Source organism: Penicillium brevicompactum, assembly GCF_028827555.1.
Source record: "Penicillium brevicompactum strain IBT 35665 chromosome Unknown utg000002l_segment0_segment0, whole genome shotgun sequence".
NCBI lineage: Eukaryota > Fungi > Ascomycota > Eurotiomycetes > Eurotiales > Aspergillaceae > Penicillium > Penicillium brevicompactum.
The window spans coordinates 2,844,436-2,869,638 of record NW_026623205.1 but is presented as its reverse complement, the minus strand read 5'-3'; the positions used below and the strand labels follow the sequence as shown (position 1 = coordinate 2,869,638).

The 25,203-nt window shown below is 50.8% G+C and overlaps 10 protein-coding genes across 10 annotated transcripts; 5 read left to right on the top strand and 5 right to left on the bottom strand.

Annotated features, from left to right (window-relative positions):
* Positions 1-234: 234 nt before the first annotated feature.
* On the bottom strand, positions 235-574 carry N7506_003758 (ATP synthase subunit epsilon family protein; the record flags this gene model as incomplete). The annotated part of the gene is made up of 3 exons (XM_056953053.1): positions 235-309; positions 378-492; positions 543-574. 3 exons carry the CDS (start codon positions 572-574, stop codon positions 235-237), a joined length of 222 nt encoding a protein of 73 aa, XP_056814745.1.
* Positions 575-3,033: 2,459 nt separating this feature from the next.
* On the top strand, positions 3,034-3,388 carry N7506_003757 (uncharacterized protein; the record flags this gene model as incomplete). Its single annotated transcript, XM_056953052.1, has 3 exons — positions 3,034-3,127; positions 3,249-3,298; positions 3,332-3,388. The coding sequence occupies 3 exons, from the start codon at positions 3,034-3,036 to the stop codon at positions 3,386-3,388; spliced, it is 201 nt and encodes a 66-aa protein (XP_056814744.1).
* Positions 3,389-3,931: 543 nt separating this feature from the next.
* N7506_003756 (uncharacterized protein) lies at positions 3,932-6,171 on the top strand (the record flags this gene model as incomplete). The annotated part of the gene is made up of 2 exons (XM_056953051.1): positions 3,932-4,193; positions 4,349-6,171. The coding sequence occupies 2 exons, from the start codon at positions 3,932-3,934 to the stop codon at positions 6,169-6,171; spliced, it is 2,085 nt and encodes a 694-aa protein (XP_056814743.1).
* Positions 6,172-7,399: 1,228 nt separating this feature from the next.
* On the top strand, positions 7,400-9,339 carry hsp60 (chaperone ATPase HSP60; the record flags this gene model as incomplete). The annotated part of the gene is made up of 3 exons (XM_056953050.1): positions 7,400-7,507; positions 7,614-7,755; positions 7,823-9,339. 3 exons carry the CDS (start codon positions 7,400-7,402, stop codon positions 9,337-9,339), a joined length of 1,767 nt encoding a protein of 588 aa, XP_056814742.1.
* A 951-nt stretch (positions 9,340-10,290) lies between these two features.
* Positions 10,291-13,436, top strand: N7506_003754 (CheY-like superfamily; the record flags this gene model as incomplete). The annotated part of the gene is made up of 2 exons (XM_056953049.1): positions 10,291-11,867; positions 11,936-13,436. The coding sequence occupies 2 exons, from the start codon at positions 10,291-10,293 to the stop codon at positions 13,434-13,436; spliced, it is 3,078 nt and encodes a 1,025-aa protein (XP_056814741.1).
* Positions 13,437-13,990: 554 nt separating this feature from the next.
* N7506_003753 (50S ribosomal protein L30e-like protein) lies at positions 13,991-14,486 on the bottom strand (the record flags this gene model as incomplete). Its single annotated transcript, XM_056953048.1, has 3 exons — positions 13,991-14,256; positions 14,323-14,418; positions 14,468-14,486. 3 exons carry the CDS (start codon positions 14,484-14,486, stop codon positions 13,991-13,993), a joined length of 381 nt encoding a protein of 126 aa, XP_056814740.1.
* Positions 14,487-15,154: 668 nt separating this feature from the next.
* Positions 15,155-16,456, bottom strand: N7506_003752 (alpha/beta hydrolase family protein; the record flags this gene model as incomplete). Its single annotated transcript, XM_056953047.1, has 1 exon — positions 15,155-16,456. One exon carries the CDS (start codon positions 16,454-16,456, stop codon positions 15,155-15,157), a length of 1,302 nt encoding a protein of 433 aa, XP_056814739.1.
* A 1,520-nt stretch (positions 16,457-17,976) lies between these two features.
* Positions 17,977-19,612, bottom strand: N7506_003751 (Zn(II)2Cys6 transcription factor; the record flags this gene model as incomplete). The annotated part of the gene is made up of 4 exons (XM_056953046.1): positions 17,977-18,718; positions 18,772-18,896; positions 18,990-19,273; positions 19,327-19,612. The coding sequence occupies 4 exons, from the start codon at positions 19,610-19,612 to the stop codon at positions 17,977-17,979; spliced, it is 1,437 nt and encodes a 478-aa protein (XP_056814738.1).
* Positions 19,613-20,005: 393 nt separating this feature from the next.
* N7506_003750 (uncharacterized protein) lies at positions 20,006-21,802 on the top strand (the record flags this gene model as incomplete). Its single annotated transcript, XM_056953045.1, has 4 exons — positions 20,006-20,180; positions 20,233-20,383; positions 20,460-21,708; positions 21,767-21,802. Coding segments are annotated over 4 exons (1,611 nt in total), but the record flags the coding sequence as incomplete, so codon positions are not given.
* A 182-nt stretch (positions 21,803-21,984) lies between these two features.
* On the bottom strand, positions 21,985-23,946 carry N7506_003749 (PAS domain-containing hybrid sensor histidine kinase/response regulator; the record flags this gene model as incomplete). The annotated part of the gene is made up of 1 exon (XM_056953044.1): positions 21,985-23,946. One exon carries the CDS (start codon positions 23,944-23,946, stop codon positions 21,985-21,987), a length of 1,962 nt encoding a protein of 653 aa, XP_056814736.1.
* Between the last annotated feature and the right edge of the window lie 1,257 nt (positions 23,947-25,203).

Below are 25,203 nucleotides of genomic sequence, written 5' to 3'. Positions count from 1 at the left end.
ACCGGCCTTCGGGCAGTATGTGAATTCTTACAACAAAGTCCTAATTAACGTACGGTGCATCGGCTGAAAACAAAGGTAGGTGCGATTCTAAAGCTCTGCCCAGGCAGGCAGGCTGGTATTGCTACACATGTACATTTCAATGCCTCCCCGGACTTGGAAGTCGCTCAAGTCCGTTACACTCGGATGCTGCCAATTCCCCAAACTCGATTATCTCAGGATGAAGGCGAAAGTAGCTTATTTCTCGGCGGCCTGAGCGAGAGACTCGTTGTTGGCCTGGGCGAGCGAGCGGACCTCACCCTGCTTGCCGTTCTGTTTGTCATAACATCCAACCGTCAGTCAAAATCCAACATCACACGGGGACCCAACTATTCACTAACCTCCCACTTGGCGAAACGGAGATCCATCTGGCCGCGGCGCTCGGAGGCGAGGCGGGGACCGTCCTTCAGGGAACGGCGCACGGTGCGGGCGGCGATAGCCAGGTAGCGGTTGTAGCTGGAGGTCGCAGTTAGCATTGAAGCTTGGGTGGAGACGGAGGCTCGTACGTCAAACCGGCGGCTTTCCAGGCGGCAGTCATTTTGAAGGGCTGGTGGAGGATATGATTTGATTGAAGGGGGTGAAAACGAGTCGGGTTTCGACATTCGATCCGGAGATTCGGGAGTTCGATGTTGCACGCACGTGACTTTCCATCAACGCCCGGGTCGGAGGATGGTTGATCCGAGAATGCTGAGTCAGGAGCTGTGTTCCTATGCCAAGGCTCGGGTCCCTTGATCAGTGTCTATGCTATCCATGGATGTTTGGGGTTTGTCTTTACTTTCCAGGATCTTCTTGACCTACGATTCGATTATCATCATCTGCTGGTGTACACTAAGTCATAGTTGGGATTTGCGATGGATCAAATACATCGTATTGATCATGACACGTTGCTATGCCTACAAATGGGGGTTTGTTTATACCCTGAAAAAATATGCGGATGACAGTGTCTGCCCTTCTTTGGATCAAGTCAACAAAGTATCCGAGTCAAAACTATACGCATTCCGAGGCTCTCTAAGCTGACCACATGATACATCACGAGAGAAGCGCTTGTGGAACATTCTTAATGTCGAAATATCTACAGAGCATACCATTTGAAGGGAGTATTGTGAATGCAATCCAGCAAGCTGACCGTGAGAAGCTTCTGTTGAGTTCGAATGCTCATAGGAACACCTATTACCTTGCGCTCGAAGATGATCAAGGTACATCGGCGGGATTTCCGCACGCTTCCCTCGAAACCTACATGATATGGATGTGATTTGCCTTCAGAGCCGTACCTGTGAATTGTTTCAGCATAAATGTGTTATTTTGAGTCTGGTTCACCAGGCTCAGAGAGAAAAAAGAATGCTCTTGCTCCTGTCCTCTTGCTCGTCTGCTCTCCTGGTCTGCTTTCCCTTAAAAGTGTATCGGCGCCTTCTCGGTGTCTCTTTCAAACTTCTGAAAAATAGCTCCAGGCTAGAATGCCACCTCGAAGTCCTGAAAATTAACATTGACCAGGCTGACAGTATCTCCATTGGATTTTATGTGTACATGGGTTCAGATCCTTGAGGCCTTTTGAGAACCACACTCAATATACCTGATGCAGCACACGTCGATCTCTCTGTGCAGACGATTGACACAATTTCCCAATCCGCCTTGATCCCAGCAGTTGCTCGAAGCTCCCAACAGAAATAGACATCCGCACGACTCACGTGCACAAGACCGCATCCTACCTTCTAGGTTATCGACCCTGCGTTTCTCGCCAACGGCCCTTTGACCGCAGAGCTCACAACCCAATTGCTCCAATTGCTACTGGTTAATTTGGAAGACTGCAACTTCAACCAACAGACCACTTCCTCAACATTCCCGCGAGGGGTTCCCGAAAAAAATAGTTGCACGCTTTTCACGCTTTGGCTTCGAATGGTTTTAATACGAGAGGCATCATGCATGTCCACAGTTTATAGAATAGCTAATCCTTGAACACCCTTAGAGGGCACATATCGACCTAGTGCAGGAAAGCTCTAGCCTTCAATATCACATGTCTCACTGAGGAACCGGCTTTCCATGCCGTTTGGCCAGGTCGCGATGAGAGATACAGAGGAAGGTACAGAGAAGCCAACTGCATTCAACATTGTCTCAACCTGAAAAGATCCATGGATCCATGGATCTTACTGTAGCGCTTCGCAATATCTTCTTATCTCGTTGATTGTTCTTTTCGCGCATAGGAACTATCCTCGGGAATCCGTTTGATGATTCCTTTTACCGACCTTACAAATTCACTCGTGTAGGCAACCTGAGAGGGCAATCCCGTCACTAATTGAGCACTGGTTGATTTGTTTCTTCCTGTCAAATTTTTAGCGGATTGCAGAAATGCACAATTGTAAGCAAATCCACAGACCAATAGCCCTGAGAGGTAAGCTTTTGTTCCATACTTGATTCTTTGTGCTTTTGCTGCCCACGGGCGATCTTCACGTCTTTGCTTCGCAAGCACTGATTTTCTCCTTGTGTCCGTTCATTGTATCCTCACTATCCACGAGTGATCTTGATGTGCTTGACTTGCTGGGGACACGTGTATGTGGATGGTCCAGGATGGATTCATCAATAGGAAGATCGTCCGTAAGTCGGACCAATCAGAGTGCGTGCGATAACCGGATAAACAAAGGTCCCGAAGTATAAAGCTTCGGAATTGCTCATTCGCGCATAAGCACACCAGCGTTTCAGTCACTTCACTCGTATTTTGCGTCCCCTGAGAGCAGACAACAATGTAACTCCATGTCGCATCATGTGGCCTGGGCTGGATCCGCGTAACGCCAGATCCGCACTGCCGCGCATAGGTCCAAAATTGGACCCGCCCTGCCGCACGATAGATGGACGAGATGAGATGTGTCGACGATCAAATTCAAAAGCCACTGGTGGTCTTTCAAGAGGCATATAGATCTTCAAAATCAGCCACAAGATAGATCCTGGCCAGATGATGCTCCTGTAGACTTCTCAGACGCGTAGCTTCAATATAACGGCCCACGAATGGCCCGCAACTTCCCCGAAGACACAGAACGAGCTATTCGAAGTCGCGTCGGCTCTCAGTTCGCTGATCACGAGCTCAACGAGCTCCGCGGGCGTGATTTGCGGCCACCGAGGTGCATAAATAGTCTTCTTTTCCGGCCTCACCTCTTTCTCACTTCGTCACTCTTCATCTATCCAAAGCAGTACCCATACTTTACAGTATTGGTCCCCTTCAGAGATCGAGAACGGCCACACAACTCAATCAACCCAACAAGCTAGCAAGCAGGTAAGTGGCGCACAATCCATCTCCCTACCCCAGACATCTGCACCACCTTTGCTCGCATGCATGCCCCGCACCATCTTCATGGTCAGATAGCTCGTCCATAGGATGGTAACTGGCCTTGGTCGAAGGAAGCTGCTGGCTTGCATGGCTTGCATTGGGTGAATCACTGTTGTCACATTGGCTCATTGGCCGCTGTGGCAAACATGGTTCAGTCATAGCAGTTCATCATCCCAACCTTCTCACGGTGGATGAGCTCTTCGCCCAAGGCCAGCTGGCTTGGAAATGGCCTATATGGTCTTGTTAGCTTTGGATCCTCCGCATTGAGTTGGGAGAACATGATGCAACCAACTTGCCCTATTTCCCGACTGAACACAATCACCACACACTCAACGCGTTCCATCATGGTGCTACTTCGGACCGTCCCTTCAGCCTCACAACCAATCACCCCTTCAGAGAATCGACCTATCTTGTTCGATGGTGACAAGTCGCCGAACGACAAAAAAGCACGTCAATCTCCACCAACCTGCTCATCACTATGCATTGTGGTGACGGGCTTTGCCTTTCAGCTCAAACACTGCACCCAAAAAAGTCACATCTTTGCCCAGAATCTACAGCTCCACATCGGATCAAGGCACAATGGAAAATAGGCTAATGGTACATGTTGTCATGAAGGATTTCGATATGGCAGCCAAGAAGAAGAAGGTCAACAACAGCAAGAAGCGCAAGGCTGATGATCGGGACAAGGACGACAGCGAGGAAGACATCGAGCTTGTCGAGCAGCTTCGTCGTGAACTTGCGGAGAAAGAAGCGGAGATAGAGCGTATGAACGAGCCCGCAGAAGAAGAATCTGCTCCCCGAACTTCTGATCGCAAGGGTCGCCAGCTTGTCCGTTGGGATGGTACGATAGTTTTTGACAATCTGTTGCACATTTGTTTGATCCATTCAATCATATAGATGGTGCAGCCGGGATACATGCATGGGCGAATTCCTCCACAGACTTGCATTCACATCATGATCTTTTTATTGACCATTGCTGATGTTTGGTTTTCACAGATGATCACGACATCCGCTTGCTCCTCGCAATCCAACACGCGTGCCTCTCGGCCGGAGTGAAGATCCCCTGGCAGGACGTTGCTAAGACCCTGGGAGCCAAGTTCACCGAAGGTGCCATCACACAGCACCTTGCCAAGGTTCGCACCAGGCGCATTGCCGGCCACAAGTGGGTTCCACCGCTTGCGAAGCGTGGCGGAAAGCCCCGTGAACAGGACGACGCAGATTGCAAGACCCAGAAGGGGAAGATGTCTTCGGATAAGCAACTCTTGCCAGCTGCTGACCTCGGGTCTGGCTCTAAGGGCAACTCCCGTCGTGGAGGAGGTCGCAACACCTTCGTTGACAGCAGCGACGAGTCTGATGATGACATCTTTGGCATGTCCATGAACAAGGGACGCAAGATGCACAGCGGACTTCCGTTTGCCAACAGTGACGGCTCAGGTAATCGCCCAGAAGGATACGGCGCCGGTCAACCGTGGCTCACACAGTTTTCAGGAAATACCGGTCTTGGGTTTGATAGCGAAGGTGATGGATATGCCACTGGCAGCTCCAGATTTACACCCGACGGCGATGACGAATCGAGCGAGACTACTGCGGAGGTGAAGAAGTCCAAGATCGTGAAGTTGAAGATTGATGGAGAAGCGCTCACTCGCATTACCGGCGGGGTGCCAAACGCATCGTCGTCGCGCTACGTGAGCAACAGCTCTCTCCCGGCTCCAGTCACCCCCCAGCGTCGGCCTGTGGCATTCAACCACCCCCCTCAGCGCCAAAGCTTCCGGACCCTCCCCCCGGGCATGGACGCACCCATCCCTGCGCCTCCTTTTTACGGTCACCAGGACATGTACGGTCCGAACTATGTGTACCACCCATCGTCTGGTCCAAGCCTCTTTGAGCAGCCGACTCCTCAGGCCAGGTCGCAATCTGGACAAAGCCCTTTCCTGCGCAATCCCCAGGATCCGCAGCATTCGCCTACTCCTGTTTACCCGTCTCGCACGACTGTATTGGATCGTGAGTTGGAGAACCATTACCCACGGGTTCAGACCCCCGGAGAGCTGACGATGTTGACGGGTATGACGGAAGACCCAACCTACAACTCGTTTCGCGGCCGCCTTGCTGCCCAGAATCGCTGGGGCCATGATCTTGCTTATGACCGAGAGTTTGAGCGGCAGATTGAACAAGCTACTGCAGTGCGAAACGCCCGGGAAACTTTCCAGCGACAGAACCAGGGAGCCATTCTGCCAGCCCCCCAAGGTTACGTTGAAAACTTGGCTCTGGGAGTCCCTCAGGATTACGCTCAGTTTTACGCAATGGGAGCCGTTCAGCAATACCTTCAGCCAACCGCTCAAGAATACGACCAGTCAGTCATGCAGCAAGTCTCTCAGGGACACGCTCAGGGAGCTGCTCAGGAATTCACGCAGCCAGCTATGCAGCAAGTCTCTCAGGGACAAGCTCACGGGGTCACGGAGGAACTCACCAAGATACCCGTTAACTCAGATTTCGAGCGACTCGTCCAGGAAACTGAGGCCCTTCGTGCCAACGTTGATCTCGATGATCCGCTCTGGGCCCCTATTTACAAAGATCTTGATGCGCTCGGCGAATCGATGAACGAACCGGTGGACGCACCGTTGGGAAGTGTCAGTATTCTCAACACTCATGCGTGGCAACAGCCCCTGCCTCAGGCTCAAGAGGAGGCTCAAGTGGAGGCAGCCTACCCCCTCCGCCCCCGCCAGCCCATGTCCGGTGTCAACCCTGTGGAGGGTGAGCCGGTGGCCGAGAAGGAGGCTGAAGAGAAGGCCGACGAGGAGGTCCCCTGGGACTTCTTCTAAAGGAGGTCATCCAACCGCCCACTGGGCATTTACGCAGGAACTGCAGTTCAGTTGCCTGCTTAGCGAATTGGTGAATTGGCGAATTGGCGAATTTGATAATTTGGCGGGAGATGTGATTTCCGAACTGGCCGGAAGATAAGGGTGCAGCTTTGAGGCCGGCCAGCGATTGCTTTCTTCTGATATTTTTCGTGACATGGAGTCATAGGGAGTTTGCATCGTTCGTTTGGAAATCACCACGGCGTTCATTTTGAGTCCCTACGGGGGCTCCGGTCGATAGGTTACGCGAGCGCCGTGATTTTTAATAATAAATCAGAAATTCTTCAATTGCGGGTGCTATGTAGTGATCGCGTGAATGGCCATGCGTAGGTTCACTTGCCATACACCGTAATGACTTTGGACATGTTGGGACATGTGGTGGTGAGATATTCCAAGGTTAGAATTAGTAGGTATCAAGCAAGGTTCGAAACTATCATCCGGGTGTTGCAATTGACAGAATTTTATGATCGAGGTCATTCCGGAGTGAAATTCACGGGTATCACGATCTGAGCGGCCGTCGCATACTTTGCAAGCATCAAAGTAGTACGTACTACTTTAGAATCGCAGGTGGTTCTGTGTAGAAATCGTTGTGGTACTCCGTCGGCCGGAGGAGCATTTGGATGTATATTTAAAACAACGAACGCCTTGATGTCAGAAGGGTTGAAGGGGGTAGAAGATGAAAGAGGCTACTATTAAAGCAGAAGTTACACGATGCCAGCGCATTTCGAAAGCCGTAGACATGTCATGGAGGGAGATGGAAGTACGGAGTAGAAAGCGTAGTTCCAATCGCCAATAGTTGCCGTACTAGCGGATGCTTGCCGAAAGCCGGAGTATCCGTCCGAACAACCATTGAGATCTTTGATGAGGACGAAAGAGGACAGCATGTGCTGTGTTCTGATTATCAGTGCAAAGAAGCAATTGAGCTACTAAAAACAAGTCCAGAACAGCAATTGTGGCTAGACAAGTTGTAGAGTGTGAGAGATGGCCAGAGTCAAGTCGCCGAATGGTCCGTTTCCCCGATACCCTCGGGAGGATTCACGTGACACGGGTATTCTAGCTCCTTCTCCGATCTGGGGACGCAAATTTGCTTTGGCTTCATCTCTCTCCAGCTTTCTCCATCCTTTTTATTCAACCCGTTTGTCTCTTGGGTTGTTTGTTTACTTTAATTCCTTTTTAATTTGTTTCCATAGCCATGCAGCGCGCTCTCTCTTCCCGGACTTCGGTCCTCTCCGCCGCTTCCAAGCGTGCCCCTTTCACCCGCTCGACTCTGAACCTCCAGCAGCAGCGTTTTGCTCACAAGGTACGTGAGATGGGGAATTGGCTACAGAGTCGCCAATTCCAATTACCGGCATCGCTTGCCGGGGATCCCGAATCAACATTGGGACATTCGTGCTAACAACAAACAGGAGCTCAAGTTCGGTGTTGAGGCTCGTGCCGGTCTCCTCAAGGGTGTTGACACTCTTGCTAAGGCCGTCACCTCCACTCTCGGTCCCAAGGGTCGCAATGTCCTCATTGACTCTCCCTACGGCTCCCCCAAGATCACCAAGGGTAAGTTTGTGGAAACGCGCATCACAACTCGACCAATGCGAAGAGAATGACAGCTAACGCGCAATAGATGGTGTGACTGTTGCTAAGGCCATTGTCCTCCAGGACAAGTTCGAGAACCTCGGTGCCCGCCTCCTCCAGGATGTCGCCTCCAAGACCAACGAGCTTGCTGGTGACGGTACCACCACCGCGACCTGCCTTGCCCGCGCCATCTTCTCCGAGACCGTCAAGAACGTCGCCGCCGGTTGCAACCCTATGGACCTCCGCCGCGGTATCCAGGCTGCCGTTGAGGCCGTTGTGAACTACCTCCAGGAGAACAAGCGTCCCATCACCACCGGTGAGGAGATTGCTCAGGTCGCTACCATTTCCGCCAACGGTGACACTCACGTCGGCAAGCTCATCTCCACCGCCATGGAGAAGGTCGGCAAGGAGGGTGTCATCACCGTGAAGGAGGGTAAGACCCTTGAGGACGAGCTCGAGGTTACTGAGGGTATGCGCTTCGACCGTGGTTACACCTCTCCCTACTTCATCACCGACCCCAAGTCCCAGAAGGTCGAATTCGAGAAGCCCCTGATCCTCCTCTCTGAGAAGAAGATCTCCGCTGTCCAGGACATCCTCCCCGCCCTCGAGGCCTCCACCACCCTCCGCCGCCCCCTTGTCATCATCGCTGAGGACATCGAGGGTGAGGCTCTCGCCGTCTGCATTCTGAACAAGCTCCGTGGTCAGCTCCAGGTTGCTGCCGTCAAGGCCCCCGGCTTCGGTGACAACCGTAAGAGCATCCTCGGTGATCTCGCCATCCTCACCAACGGTACCGTCTTCACCGATGAGCTCGACATCAAGCTCGAGAAGCTCACCCCCGAGATGCTCGGTTCCACCGGTTCCATCACCATCACCAAGGAGGACACCATCGTTCTCAACGGTGAGGGCAGCAAGGACAACATCTCCCAGCGCTGCGAGCAGATCCGCGGTTACATTGCTGACCCCAACACTTCCGAGTACGAGAAGGAGAAGCTCCAGGAGCGTCTTGCCAAGCTCTCTGGTGGTGTCGCCGTCATCAAGGTCGGTGGTGCCTCCGAGGTTGAGGTCGGTGAGAAGAAGGACCGTGTTGTTGACGCCCTGAACGCCACCCGCGCTGCCGTCGAGGAGGGTATCCTCCCCGGTGGTGGTACCGCTCTCCTCAAGGCTGCCGCTAACGGCCTTGACGGCGTCAAGCCCTCCAACTTCGACCAGCAGCTCGGTGTCAGCATCATCAAGAGCGCTATCACCCGTCCCGCCCGCACCATCGTCGAGAACGCCGGTCTCGAGGGCTCCGTCATCGTCGGTAAGCTCACCGACGAGTACGCCAAGGACTTCAACCGTGGCTACGACAGCTCCAGCAGCCAGTACGTTGACATGATCGCCGCCGGTATCGTCGACCCCCTCAAGGTTGTCCGCACCGCTCTGGTTGACGCCAGTGGTGTCGCTTCCCTCCTCGGTACCACCGAGGTTGCCATCGTCGAGGCCCCTGAGGAGAAGGGCCCCGCTCCCCCTGCCGGTGGCATGGGTGGCATGGGTGGTATGGGCGGCATGGGCGGCGGCATGTTCTAAAGCCCCGTCTCTTGAAGCACTACTTCCCTCTTTGCATCCCAGCCTGTTCTGATACTCGGATATTTGTGTAATGTCTTTTCTTTGTGTCTCTATTTTGGTGTTTTCTGCTTCCCATACCTGTATTCTTTTGGACTGTTCTGATCTCTCCCCTCCTGGAGCTTGACTCGAAAAAAAGGGCCCCTCTGTACCATATATGTATTTCACTGAACTCCCATTCGATGCAATCTAACGTGTCCCACGTATTGTGCTGAACTGCTCCCACTTATTCTACTCTTCCCACTTTTTTTTTCTCCGTACGGAGTATAATTCCCCGTAGTTCTGTCTGGCGTACCAAAGTTCACGGTGGATCGACGGGATCGTCACATCGACGAACTGTGATCAGAAAAGATCGACAGTATATTCGCAGAGCTGCCATGAGATATTAGACCCAAGTTTCCAAGGTTGTCCTCGAGACATAACAAGCAAACCAACTTCCCACGGGTCGGCTAATGTTTCCAAGGGGCAAGCCACCATGGGTCTAGATCGAAGAAGAGGCGAATAACGGGATGTAATAGTCATAGGCACAAAGAGGATTGTGAAAAGACAATTTCACATTAGGCTCAGGCTAAGAAATAGCGGGTATGGGGAAAGCTGACGTTTCTAGTTTCTAGTCTCCAGTCTCTAGTCTCCAGTCCTTTTTCTCCCTTCGCAACTTGCACCCTGCACCTCCGCTGACAACGCTCCAATCGTGTCACCAGACCACCAGATTACCAGACCAAACCAGACTCCGGCATTCCGCTCTCTCCTGGATTCTTTCCGAGGGGAATGCATTTTGCACTTGCGGGGTCTACACGCTTCTCAGAGCTCGTTCGGTACGTGGCTCCGCCCGGCCAACTTTATTGTCTATCGCTAATTTCATAGTGTTTATGACTTCGATCTGACTTACATCTGACTTACCCATCACTGCCGACGATGGCGACCATGGTCGATGCCGCTCGCCCGGCCCTGGTGAGCGATGCAGATCTCATGCAAGCACGAGCCGCTCTCCAGCACCAGCAATCCAGCGAGATCTCCGTCCCCCGCGAATTCATCAGCCTCATCGTCGAAGAACTCATTTACCGCCGCGATGCCCATTCCTCCATCGCAAAGATCGAACATGAATGCTCCCACCTTCGAAAAGAGCTTCGCAAACACACCCACATCAATGAAGCTTTTCAGAAAGAGTTACGGGAGATCGGCGAAATCATTACACAGGTCGCCCACGGTGATCTCTCACAGCGGGCCCGCATGCACCCGTTGGAAATGTCGCCTGATATCGCCACCTTTAAGCAGACAATCAATACCATGATGGACCAGTTGCAGGTCTTCAGTCAAGAGGTGTCGAAAGTCGCCAGGGAAGTGGGCACCGAGGGTGTTCTCGGTGGTCAGGCGAAGATCGAGGGCATCCAAGGCATTTGGCATGAGCTGACGGTTAACGTGAATGCCATGGCCAATAACCTCACTACCCAGGTCCGCGATATCACTACCGTCACTACCGCTGTTGCCAAGGGAGACTTGCAGCGCAAAGTGCAAGCGGACTGCAAGGGTGAGATTCTGCTACTGAAGAATATAATCAACTCGATGGTGGATCAGCTACGGGAGTTTGCATTCGAGGTTAGTCGAGTTGCTCGCGAGGTCGGGTCCGACGGCGTGCTGGGTGGTCAAGCCGTAGTGCACGGCGTGGAGGGTACCTGGAAAAATCTCACCGAGAACGTGAATCGCATGGCATCGAACTTGACGCAGCAAGTCCGCGAGATTGCCGATGTGACCACTGCCGTTGCACGAGGTGATCTGACGAAGAAAGTGACTGCAGATGTGAAAGGAGAAATTTTGGATTTGAAACTTACGATCAATGCGATGGTTGATCGGTTGAACCAGTTCGCGTTCGAGGTCAGTCGAATGGCCCGAGAAGTAGGAACAGACGGCACGCTGGGTGGACAAGCAAAGGTTGAAAATGTCGAAGGTCGCTGGCGAGATTTGACAGATAACGTCAACACCATGGCGCAGAACCTGACGCTCCAGGTTCGACAAATTTCCAACGTGACACAGGCTATCGCGCGCGGAGATCTCAGTACCAAAATCGAAGTTCACGCGCAGGGTGAAATTTTGACACTCAAAGAAACGATCAACAGCATGGTAGATGGATTAGGTGAGTTCGCACGCGAGCTCAAAGGTGTAGCGAGAGACGTCGGCGTCAATGGTAAACTCGGCGGACAAGCGAATGTTGCCGGATCACACGGAATTTGGCGATCGATCAGTGAAGATGTCAATACGATGGCAGACAACCTGACTTCGCAAGTGCGCGCATTCGGCGAGATCACCGAAGCAGCAATGAGTGGCGATTTCACCAAGTTGATCACGGTTTCTGCCTCCGGAGAAATGGATGATTTGAAACAGAAGATCAATAAAATGATCTCGAGTCTGCGCGACAGCATTCAGCGCAATACCGCTGCGCGTGAAGCGGCAGAGCTAGCAAATCGAAGCAAGTCTGAATTCTTGGCCAACATGAGGTGCGCCATATTCCCATCCCTAAGGGCATCTGCCTTCGTTTCCTCCCATCTTGCTAACACGTCGACAGTCATGAGATCAGAACACCAATGAATGGGATCATTGGACTCTCAAGTCTGGCACTCGACACGGATGAGCTCCAAGCACCTGTCAGAGAGACTTTGAATATGGTCCACAACCTTGCCATTAGTCTGTTGACCATCATCGACGACATACTTGACATCTCCAAAATCGAGGCAAACCATATGATGATCGAGAAGATGCCATTCAGTCTTGGCTCAACGGTCTTCAGTGTGCTGAAAGCTCTCTCAGTCGAGACCAATGAGAAAGCACTTGGATTGGTTTATACTGTGAGCGGAGAAGTTCCCGACTACCTGATCGGAGACGCATACCGATTAAGACAGGTGATGTTGAACCTTGTCGGGAATGCAGTCAAATTCACAGACCATGGCGACATCAAAGTCGAAATCAAACGAGCCAACGATGAAAAGTGTGCTGCCGACGAGACAGCGTTCCAATTCTCCGTCTCAGATCCGGGCATTGGCATCGACGAAAGCAAGCTCGGGATGATCTTCGATAAGTTCCAACAGGCAGACGGTTCGATGACTCGACGCTTCGGCGGCACAGGGCTTGGCCTGGCAATTTCGAAACGACTTGTCTCTCTCATGGGTGGCGATATCTGGGTGACCTCAAACGTAGGCCACGGAAGCACATTCTCATTCACCTGTCGCGTGAAGCTCGCCCAGCCCCCACAGAGCTTTGCCGACCAGCTCGTTCCTCACAAGGGGAGAAGGGTTCTCTTCCTTGACCATGGTCTGACACAAAGCTTCCCAATACTATCAGTGTTGACGGACCTCGGGTTAGACCCCATGGTTGTGACAGAAGAACAGCTAGCATGCGGTCAGTTCCAAGGTGACTGGGCCTGCTCTTTCGATGCCATCCTTGTTGAAAATCTGGAAACTGCTGCCAAGCTCCGCTCATGCACGAATCTCCAACCAATCCCGCTGGTCATCACGTCACACGAAGTCTCATTAGCGCTTCGAGCTGCCGGTGAACTCGGCATCACATCGTACATCACAGTACCCTGCCGCCCCATCGATCTATGGAGTGGCATTCTACCTGCCCTTGGGAATCGCGCAACTCGTACGCCGTCAGGATACACGCGATCACTGGCAATCCTCCTCGCAGAAGATAACGACGTCAATCAAAAGGTAGCAGTGCGCATCCTAGAAAAGTTCAACCACACTGTCACCGTCGTCGAAAACGGTCTTCAGGCCGTGAAAGAAGTCCAACTGCATCGCTACGATGTGATCCTTATGGATGTCCAAATGCCTGTGATGGGCGGTTTTGAAGCAACAGGGAATATCAGGCAGTACGAGAAAATGAATGCACTGCCTCGAACACCCATCATTGCTCTTACCGCACACGCCATGCTGGGTGATCGCGACAAGTGCATATCAGCCGGCATGGATGACTATCTATCCAAGCCCTTGGATTCTGGTCGCATGATGCAGACGATTTTGAAATGCTCGGATATGAACATCCCTTCATTAACTGCCATTGAGGGTTGAGAGTTGATGGAGTTTGCATGTGCTCGAGCTTTGCAGTGAAAATCACCGGATTTCCATTGATTCGTAGTGAGATGAGCTATCACGCTTGTCTTTTGATCATCGCTTCAAGCCCAGCATGGTCACAACATCGCAATCCTCGCTCGCACTACCTCATGTCTCCCCATTTCTCCCACTACGGTATCAAAATCTGTTTCTCGAATTCGTGGGCAATCTGATTTTCTGCATTGACGTTCTGTTTCTTTAAACACCAAATACCCCATTTGTCCAATTGCCTTTTGTTATGTTTTGAATTGATGAAATGCCATTCCTCGTCTTTGTATTTCGATATCACGCTTTTAGTCTCAGGGCTCCAAACGAATGCCATCCATGCCCCATGGCACTCATACCTACTACGTATGTGGTCGAAAAGAAAAGAAGTCAAGTAAGAATATGAGGTTCTTGATTGTAGCTCAACGCGGCTTAAGCAGATACCAAAGTAGTGTATGCAGAGATGTAGATCAAGGGACCCGATGGCGAGAACCCATAGCCATGGTCCCTCCTAACGAAATCAAATCTCAAATAGCAAGCGCCTCCACCCGTTCCTTAATTTGCTGAATCACATCAGACAAATCATCCGCGAGAGAATCCAGCTTGATGCAAGCCGCAATGACAGAGCCGTTGCGGCCACAAGCGCGTCCCATTGCCAACTTGCTGGGGACGTACACGTACGGAATGTTCTTCTCCTCGCACAGGCGTGGGAGATGCGAGACGAGAGCGATGGGGTTGGTATCAGCTCCCAGAATCACCATTTCGGCACCACTGCGGTTGACGCATTTCTGGACTAGGGTTCAAAAGTCAATATGATTCGTGATGTGAGATACGTGAGATACAAAGAGTGTCCACTTACCATGGTTGGTACCTTTCTTCAGTAGACCATACTGCTTTGCGGCATGCAAGAGTTCGAGAAGGTCGTACGTGAGAGTATCGTCGGCCAGGGGCCAGACTGAGTTGAATGTTAGTTGATGCGAGCTATTGTTTGGAAGTATACACACCTGCACGTGGGAGATCCATGGGTGACGACATAGTAGGAATCAGCACGTGATTGTTCCTGAGTAGTAGTTTGGGTACCGTGACAGGCAAGTGTCGCAAGAAAGAGAGGGAATGGAAGTAGCAGTTACCTTCCTGATTGGGATAGTATGCTCAGGCAGTTCTGCCTTGGTGCCTTGGTGCCTTATTGCTTGACTTTCCCACAGCCCCACAGCCCCACAGCCCTGTTGCCTTGCTACTTTCCCTCTCGTCTCGACATGATTCAAAATTACTCAGTGAGATCCATGATTAATTTTCTGTGATTCCACGACTCTTTAGTATTTCCCCCTACGTATGGAGAGGGCTTTTTTCGAAGTAGTCGTTGTTTTCTCAACCTTAAAACCTCTAGCCTTTTTACCGAAGAGCCATTCAACTGACATCAGGGCTTTCAAATTGAAGCACATAAACTGCATACATCTGCTACTCGTTATTCTGTCTGCAAAAGTCATTTGTGCCGGGATTCCGCGCAGTCCATATAAAACGCACTTGGACCTTATCCAATAGATCCACGGATGACTTGTCATGACTTCTCTCGTACGGGGCCGTTGAGTCGATCATCATACCAGCCCTGTGATAACATTCTCGCATATCAAAGACAAGGCAAAGAGAACAGAAGTCCGAAAACAAGACCAATTCGAGATATTTCTTCACTCTTAGTGAAGAGTTTTGTTAATCCATGCAAAAATCGTCCTCACAAGCTCTTGAGTTGCGCCAGACTGGCAATGATAACCGGCGACCCCAGCAAACTTGTGCAAAGTCCCCTTGTCCCCAAGAGCATTCTTCACTTGTTGCGGCTGGCCTTGAAAAAAGTTTTCGAATTCAGCGTCACCAATAAAGACCGGTATGTTGATCTTGTCAATGACGTCCTTCAATTGAAACTCCTTGCTCCGAGTAAGGAATTCAGAGGGTGAGTGCGTGTAGAAAGACCAAAGACCTTGATCTATGCCCCAAGCAGCACCCGTAGGAAGTTTGCCAGTATCTCGTAGTGTAATAACGATGTTGTCGAATTCTGTGTAGTTCCCTGAGTCAAGCAGGCCAAGCATTTCAGACGGAAATTGAGACGTAAACGCGGCATAGGCATCCCAAACACCGCCGATGAGGATCGCCGCCGAAAGCCTAGGCTCGAAGGCTGCAGCACGTGCTGCCAGGTAACCACCAAATGAATTCCCGATAAGAACGAGTCGGTCTGCGTCGACGACATCCGCTTTCTCAGCGAATAACCAGTCAACCACCGGGGTAACGACATCCTCCCAGTGAGGTATGAAACCAATATTTTGATTCCGGCGCACAGTGGGCTGACCAGGGCCTTCGTAGGTGATGCAGTTCCACCCACGGGCTAAAGCAGGCACAACGTACTGATGATAGGAGTCTTCTTGTGCGGCGTCGTATCCGTTTCCAATGATGAGAGTTGGCAATTTGGTTGTTCCGTTATCTGTCACACTGTACCAAATAGCCTCCACGGTGAATTTGCCATCTTGGGCGGGTATCTGTATCCGCTTGCCGGGGACAGGTAAGGCAGCTAGCGCTTTATCAAATGCTGCAGTCTGTTCATCCCACAAGGTTCCAATAAGAGGATTGCTCCAATTGCCGTGATTGTAAAAATCAGCGTTGCGGAAATATTGAGCAGCAGAGAACCACGTCTCCCGAACATTGACGGGATCAAAGGCATTCTCCGGGCTTTCTGCCTGTGCCTTGGTGGAAATGGCGAGGCTGTGGAATTGAGTGCCAAAGTCAACCATATCCCCGGCTTTGATGTCTTTCGAAATACCCAAGATGGGGGCGATATCAGCCCCGCCAGTGAGAGCTTCCCCGAGAGCACCGATGAGTTTGAAGTTGAACTCGGAGCTTGTGCTCAGCTGCAGGGTGGGAGATTTTTCGGTGGTGCTGACCGCGGCCACAGGAACAGAGCAAGCCACCATAGCAAAAAATGGTCCAGTGTAGATGGCAACTCTCATGGTAACAGGTGCAACAAGATCACGATACAAATATGGTCCGGTGATGGACCAAGAAACAAGAAAAATGAACTCCCTTTGTAGGAGAAGAAAAAGAAAAAATACAGAATTAGACCTCGGGAGGTATCTGCAAATCTTGGATATGCTGTCGAGTGAATTGGTCTTGAGACTTTGTTCTTCACTGCGACCATCTCCCCATTCTTATACTTCCTTCCATTGCTCGGTGACACCATCGACCAGGCGTCAGGATTGATGCAGCCTCACACTACTCCGAAGAAAGCGACTAGATCTCAACGGCACCTTGCCATTGGACAATGATCAAGCATGAAGCTCACAATTGCCCTGTCCCAGAAGGCGCTTGAATCGCGATGCAGGGATCCACTAGGCCTAATCAGGCGTGTTTTGCGATGACTCCCAATGATTGGTCCATCACCTGTTCTCAGCCCCCAACTCGAATCATTCGGGGGAGCCTAATAGAACCACTGAGGTAACCTCATCGCGAGTTGGTCGCTGCTTTGGGAGCAATTTGCGATAGTAAACCACGGGGGTCTAGGAGGATGTCTCACGCGCAAATGGTGCGTGAGATGCGACTAGGGGACGTCCGAATGTCAGTCGTGTCGTTGCCGCAAGCTCCGCTGGGGTGGCTATGATGACAAGCCTGGAATGATCAAAGTAAAAAGACCAGACCCAAAGGATTTACACTGTCTTTGAACTAAAAATACTAGCCACAATTGGCTAGGGCAGTTCGGATATGCATTTTGATAAAGACACTGTTATCCATTTGACGGCGGCTGCGTGCTGGCAACCCTGCCGATGTTGCCGCATGTGCCGATTTCAGTGCATATGCCGAGAGCATTGCAGGTGCCGATCCCAGTGTTCTCCGGTGCAACTATGCTATTACCACAGTCCTATTCCTCTTCTCAAATCAAATGTTAAACCTGTTGTCCATCACGGCGAAGCAAATTCAAGAGACCTCGGGACATCTATCCCTTCCAGCTTTCCTTCCCGCGGACCCACATGACCTTCGGCCATATGGTATGTGCGCAACGCTTGGAATCTCCATTCCACGCTTGTTTTACTCGACCTGATAGGTAGAGAGTAAGACTGCAATGGAAGGTTCTGCTCTTCAAATGCGCGCAGTTGTCTCACGCAGAGAAAATCCCCTCTCGTCATTCGCTGGCATAGATCCAGGCGATCCTATGTTGAGGATGACCCCAGTCCAAGCCCGATGTGCTATGAGCGAGGAGTAGCCGTGGATAAATCGGAGTGGTTGTTGATGGAGATCATTGACCCATGCAATAGGTCTGGCTCACAACAAGTGTCAGTCATGTGAGTTGACTGTCCCTCCAGGTCACTCTGGTGTTTAGCGAGACGAGACCTGTCCAGAGATGTCTTTCTGGAAATGGCTGATCCCCGGGAGCAGCTGGCGGTTTGGGGGGGTTGGTGATTATGATAAGCTTCTGTCAAGAGCCAATTGTGAGCAACCACTTGGCTTGAACATGAAGCTTCGAAGGATGTCACATTCAAATGAACTTCGGGCCTGCTGTCAGGTCTGATGCGTCGCAGAAAGTGAGAAGATATGGCGACTGGCTTTGGTCCGTGGCATTGAACACGGTGTTCCAGTGATTTCGAAACACATCTTCGATGTGATGGTTTTCAAGCCAAAGAACATGCTTGACATGCGCTAGAGTCTCTTCGGAATTATGCAGTTGAAGTAAACCTGCAATGTTTCGTGCTCTTTCCAAAAAGTCCTGGTGACTTGCTGTACCTGTCGAAGCAACCATTCCAATAGAAACAAGCCATACATCCAGAGAGTCGGGCACACGATTGGGAGGTGCAAGGTATCTGAAATGCTCAGCGAGTCGAACGACGATTGTGTTGGAGATGACTGCGTGCGAGTAATAGGTGGGCCCCTGCACGATGAACATGTATAGAACCATTGCGCAACGAATGCATTCTGTGATTGGCGATATTTGGGACGCTGAGGCATTTGAAGAGAGTAAAAGTCGATGCACAATAAAGCACGTGAGATCGTGTAGCTGTGTAGTTGAGAAAGGTACCTGCTGCGCTCGTTGAATGACGTTGCGGAGACGGAGGAAGACATTTTGAACGCCAGGGTCGATCTCGAGAGCATTGATGTTGTATGCATCTTGGCAATTCTCTGGCAATTCTAATCGCCATTCCGGAATCGGTGGAATTCCATCGCCGATTCCAAAATCATCCTGTGTCTCGAACTGAGGATGGCCCATGATAAGCATGGATACCCTGTAAACTCGGTAAGCAAATTTATCCCCGACCTGATACACAGAAGCACTTACCAGCTAACCATTCTGGCTGTAAGTGGACTGGTCTGCCTGACTGAGTTGATACCACCTCTCAAATCGACCAGTTTCTTAACCCCGTCGACATGCATCTGGCCAACTTTGACGTTTCCCTTGCCAAACTAAACATGGGTCATCAGCGCTCTGTCCAAGCTGATTAATGTACTTGGGGACAAGGCAGATCAACGCGGTTGATGTGCTAGGTAGAGCCTCACCTCAATAGTCGCCAGTGTAATAACACAGTTCATGGTTCCATCCTGCATGGCAAGTGACACATCATTGACTTTCCTCCGGAGAAGAGCAACCGAGTCTGCCATAAGGAGCTCAGACGACTGAAAGCCCTTCTGGGCGAGAAGCTCTTCGTCAAGACATGCAGTCTGCAGAGACACGTGAAACAATGCCGGGTCACCGAGCGCCAGTGGCCACCATGAAATGAGGAACGGATTTGAAGTCGCGCTTAGATCCAGTGGATAGTACTGGAATGCAATCTTATTGAGAACTAGATTGATAGGGTAAGCTTTGTTTGACCATATCAATACCGGGGTTACCCACAGCCATGAATAAGGCGTTGGACGTGCTCCCTGGGAAGCCTTGTCGGAGGATATGAGTCAAAAGGGTCAAAACTCCCAATCCTATAGTCAGATAAAGCTCTGTATGTCCCAAGGGGCTCTAACGACACGCTATCCGGCGGGCCCGGAGTTGCCGAGGTTGCTGGCTCATTGGCATAGGCGCACTGGATTCGGCGCCGGACACAGCGAGAGCATTTTGGAGTACCTAAGTCACAGCTAGACTTGGATTTTGCACAAGCAGCACACGACCGACGGAGAGATGGGCGCATTGCGAGAAAATGAGCATCAAAATGGAGTGTCAGCCTCAGGTACCGATCGTGCTAACGCGCCCCACACCGCCTTTGCAATCGCGATGTCACTGAAATTGATTGGAGGAGAGTTCCCAAAGCCTGTTGATGGAGGGGATGAAATGCCAGACCTGGCCTGATCTGGCATTGTCCACAGTTCTGAGAGTGCGTCGACTTCAGGTGAGAGACTTCGCCCAAAGGGGACTAGACCCCGTTGTGCCTGGCTCGGAGTCTAGTCCTAATCGGGAAAGATGCATAGAGTGCATATCATGCCATCGCTGTATTGCGACTCAATACTCTTATTATAAGCTCAGGGTACGTTTGTTTGCTAGGAGATGGTTTTGTGAAATCTTGCATTGACAACAAACAACCAAGAACTCCAATATGGATGCTGAGATATCCAATTTCTCAACACCTCATGCCGAGGTGCTTCGAGCATGGCCTTCTACCTCATCACAGCATTCAGTTAAGCTCCTTGAGACCCTGTCGGGATATTCAGCATGGCAATACGCTGTGGCTGTCTTACTGGCCGTAGTCTTCTATGATCAAGGTGCCCAACCATGACCTTCCTACAGGTTTCACCTAGCTAACATGAAGTATAGTCATGTACATCAAGCGAAAGGGCTCGATTGCCGGACCACCACTAAAAATACCCCTGATGGGACCATTTCTGCAGGCCCTTGATCCAAAATTCGACGGATACCTTGCCCAGTGGGCGAGCGGGCCTCTCAGCTGTGTGTCTGTCTTCCACAAGTATGTCTCTACAGCCATCCGTTATCCAAGATTATGATTTTCCTGGAGTACTTTATGCTGATAAAGCATGCCATAGGTTCGTTGTTCTTGCTTCGGATCGAGACATAGCGCACAAGGTGTTCAAATCACCCTCCTACGCCGAGCCGTGCCTAGTACCAATCGCGAAGGACATCTTGGGCCACAAAGCATGGGTCTTCCTTCAAGGCAGAGATCATGCAGAGTACCGCAGGGGGTTGACTCCCCTGTTCACAAATCGGGCCTTGGCTACGTATCTTCCAGTGCAGGAGCGGGTACTTTCCGATTACTTTGAAAGGTTCACTTCCGCCAGCAAGGAGAACAACGGAAAGCCCATGGAATTCATGACCATGTTCCGTGAGATAAATTGTGCGATCTCTTGTCGCACGTTCTTTGGTGATTACATCTCTCAGGCAGCGGTCAAAAAGATCGCCGACGACTTCTATCTAGCAACGGCCGCCCTCGAATTGGTCAATGTGCCTCTGTCAATGTACATTCCCTTCACCAAGCCCTGGTGGGGAAAGCGAACGGCAGATGCCGTCCATGTCGAGTTTGCAAAATGTGCAGCTGCATCCAAAGCAAATATGGCGACCGGTGCGGAGCCCAAGTGTATCGTCGATCACTGGGTGCTTCACATGATCGAGTCCCAGAGATACCGCGAGAGAGTCGCAGCAGGAGAAACGGACGTGGAAAAGCCGACAAACATGATTCGAGAGTTCACCAACGAGGAAATTGGAGAGACACTATTCACCTTCCTCTTCGCGTCCCAAGATGCTTCTAGCAGTGCAACGACCTGGCTGTTCCAAATCCTCGCCCAGCGGCCCGATGTCCTCAACAAGTTACGACAAGAGAACCTGGAAGCTCGTGGCGGCGATAAGAACAAGAACTTCGATCTTCCCATGCTAGAGTCACTCACCTATACGAACGCTGTTATCAAAGAACTTCTTCGCCACCGGCCGCCTGTCATCATGGTGCCTTACCTTGCGACCAAGAACTTTCCCGTGACTCCCAATTACACAGTACCTAAGGGTGCAATGATCATTCCATCTTGCTATCCGGCTCTGCATGATCCAAATGTATACCCCAATCCCGATACCTTCGACCCTGAGCGGTGGATATCCGGAGACGCCGAGTCCAAAACAAAGAACTGGCTTGTCTTCGGCGCTGGTCCCCACGATTGCCTCGCCAGAAGATACGTGCCGTTGTCCATGGCAGGAATGATTGGAAAGGCAGCCCTGGAGCTTGATTGGGAGCACAATGCTACTGATAAGTCAGAGGAGATTCGAGTATTTGCCACGCTATTCCCGATGGTGAGTTTTGTTGCTTCACGCTCGTCCCGACTTGTTGAATTCTCTGACATACAAACAGGATGGCTGCCCACTTGTGTTCACAAAGCGTTCTTAGGCTATGGTTCTCTTAACAAACAATTTTGATATTTGTACAAGTAGTTATAAGAATGCAAGCCCAGAATATTAGAATATAGCGTCGTCAGGGCTTCCCAATCTTGAAACCAGGAGGTTGGTATACGACGGATGAGATGGTTTATATACAGATCGAACCCTTCTCCAAGACTTTCTTCAGATCACTCATCCACTGTCATTATAACGGGCATTTGGCGCGATCTTGTTGATCTTATCAACAAGCTCCTGCGTTCCGTAGGGCTTATGGATGATATCATCCATGCCAGCGCTCATCATTTCGTCTTGCTGAGCCTCCCTCACATTCGCTGTCACTCCCAAGATGGGAACATGGCTGTCATTTTTCTCTTCGAGCTTTCGAATCTCTCGTGTTGCACAATTTCCATCCATGATAGGCATTTGCTGATCCATGAGAATGCAGTCGAATTGTCCGTTTTTGGTTGCATCAACCGCCTCTTTACCATTGCTGGCTTCGGATATGTCGAACCCAAGTGTGTCTAGTTTGCGAGAAATGATGCGTCTGTTGATGATGTTGTCCTCGACCAACAGAAGACGCTGGCCGCTTCCAGTATGCTTGTGGGGAAGAGGGTCGTTCTTGTCGTCGTTCTTGGCGTCCTTGTTGGCACTCCTGATTTGATCGTCTGAGACTTCCCGCGCTATACTGTGGGTACGTTTGGTTTTCTGGTCACTTGGAGCACCTGGCCCTACTTCCCAGAGGTTATCTTCCGGGGGATTTGGTGAAATTTGAGGTTCTTCTGTGCGCTGATTGACACCGCGCATCTCGTTTCCGAGTGTTTGAATATCAAGAGAAAGCCGATCCATCCCGGAGATATTCATGTCACCATGTCCCTCTGAACTCATGTCTTTTGTTCTGCGTACTTTGAAGAAGAATCCGAATGTGCTTCCCTTGCCTTCTTCAGAGCTCACACCAATTTCACCCCCATGAAGATGGCACAACTTTCTGCAAACGTTCAAACCAAGACCGGAACCACCGTATATACTTTCAGTTTTCGGTGTAGCTTGGTTAAAGCGTTCGAACAAACGTTTTTGTGCCAGATCAGTGATGCCAATGCCAGAATCTTTGACTGCGACCATGATGTATGCGACTTCGCCATCACCCCATTCCGGAGTCTTTGTTGCATCTTTGCGAAGCGCTGATTCGCCAGAGTCGAAGAAAACGATGTTTGGCGGGTATGATGATGGACGCTCTATGGACGCACCCATTGAAACTCGAATGGAACGCTCGCTTTCTGATTTCGCGGTGAACTTGATCGCGTTTGAGAGGATGTTGATCAGGACCTGGCCCATTCGATCAAGGTCGGCCATGACCCAATCGATTTCACAGGAGTTATATGATACATCGGCCTTATATTCAAATTGGATTCGTTGCTTGCGAAGCTCGGGTCGGAATATTGTAAGTGGAGTGGTGAGATGTCGTTTGGGCTGAACCTTCCTCGGGGATAGAGACAGCATTGACGCGTCCAGTTTTGAGAATGTCAGTACATCATTGACGATCTTCTTTTGATGTGTGATGCAAAGACTAATAGTCTCAGCTGCTTCGGTGATGTTCATGAGCGAGATCTGATCCGGCTTTTTATTGAAGATGGCCTCCTGAATATCCTCGGTGCAGTGCAAGATCGCAGAGAGTGGATTCCGAATCTCGTGGCTGATCATATCGATGAATCTCTCTTGCTGCTTCTTGCGCTCTTGTGCCTCCCTGGCAGCCTGCCTCTGTAGGAGTTCAGCCTTTTTCTCTGGGGTGATGTCTGCGATGGTGCTGATGAACAGTCCACCTTCACCAATATTGAGTGACTTGACATCCTCGTTCTTTAACTGGCCCAGTGTCATGACGCACCACATCGAGTCCGGGTCGCGAGTGTGGTATTCGATTCGTAATCCTCGTTTCGAAACTGCAGATTCCTGATACTCGGTGGCAACTCGCTCATAGTCATCTTCATGGACACAGTTCAACCAGCACTCCCGAAACTTTGCGGTGGGACAAGGGATGAGTTCTCGAAATCGACGATTCGCGGATATCAGCTCGTATCGGTCGTCGAGGATCGCCACGCCGTTCGGTAGGATATCGGCCAGCTGCTGGGCCGAGACATTTTGGTTGAAATTGAACGTCATCTATCACACCGGGGTGCTTGAATTTCTTGTCTAGATTAGCAGAGTCGGCCATAAATATCTTGGCATTCTCACATTGATTAATGGCCTACAAGCAACTGACTGAGTCGCATCGCAGGTGTGAGAAGTTGATTCGTGGAGTCTAACACGGTTTCATAAATTAAGATGAGGCTGTTTCGATTAATCACATTTGTCGAAGGGGGAAGAGCAGATGGCGGGGATATACTCGATCGCAACCTCTGTCCTGTTACGTCATTATTGTGGAACGAGGCGTTTCTGTTCGATCTTCTTCCAAAATTGCTGCGTTGGTATTCTCCAGGCCTTTTCATTGGTCTATCGAGAATCTCCTTGATGCCGCTAACTTCAGGCCCTACATGACGTCACATACATTTTTCCCTTTCTGGCCTGAGGCCAGCATTGACATTGCAGTGTCCGACACCGTGACTTCGAAAGATATATGACATGGAAATAATTAGCAGGTACTCCAAGGTAGACATCCATGTTGATTCTTCCAGCTTGACGCGGCAGGCACCTAGACAATTATCTGACTGGCAAGGACCTCGGGACACTTTTACCTCGCACTGAAGACTACTTTGATGACGGCACAACTTCCACTGAAGGTCATCACCCACCTGGACAAAAAGTGAGTTTCAATAATCGATTAAATCGAAGTGTGTACATTTTAGTCATGAGCGCCGGAAACCATATTCCAATAGCACAGTTTCAATTCCGGACTTGCGACCTACTTGAAGTCTTTGAACAGCGCACGACACGGCTCGCCTGGGTTTAGAGCGTACTTTCGACAAGTGTTGCATACGCACAATCATGTACCACTATTGTGACTCTTACACATCATCACTGTGCCCCTACCGGTAGAAATATGCACCTCGATGTGAATCCCGCACATCCGGCGGGCCTTGAAGGCGAGGCCTTGAAGACGAAAAGTAAATTCCATATCCACGCTCAATGCACTGCAGAAGATAACATCGCGCAGGTGGGCAGTCTGTGCTTTCACCTAGCGACACACATTGCTGCCGATCATTGGTTGTTGCCGATCATGCTGGCCAGAGCTATACACAATATTGCTTGACTGGCGATCAGCTTGGCAGGGCGATCAGACCTCGGGAGAACTGCAATGTACCTTTATTACTCATCGCTCAGAGAACCGCCATTTGTCGAGTTCCTGGATCACTCACAAGCACACGCCCGGACGGACATCGAAAGTGGAGTATCGGATACTTGTGATCCCACCTCATTGGC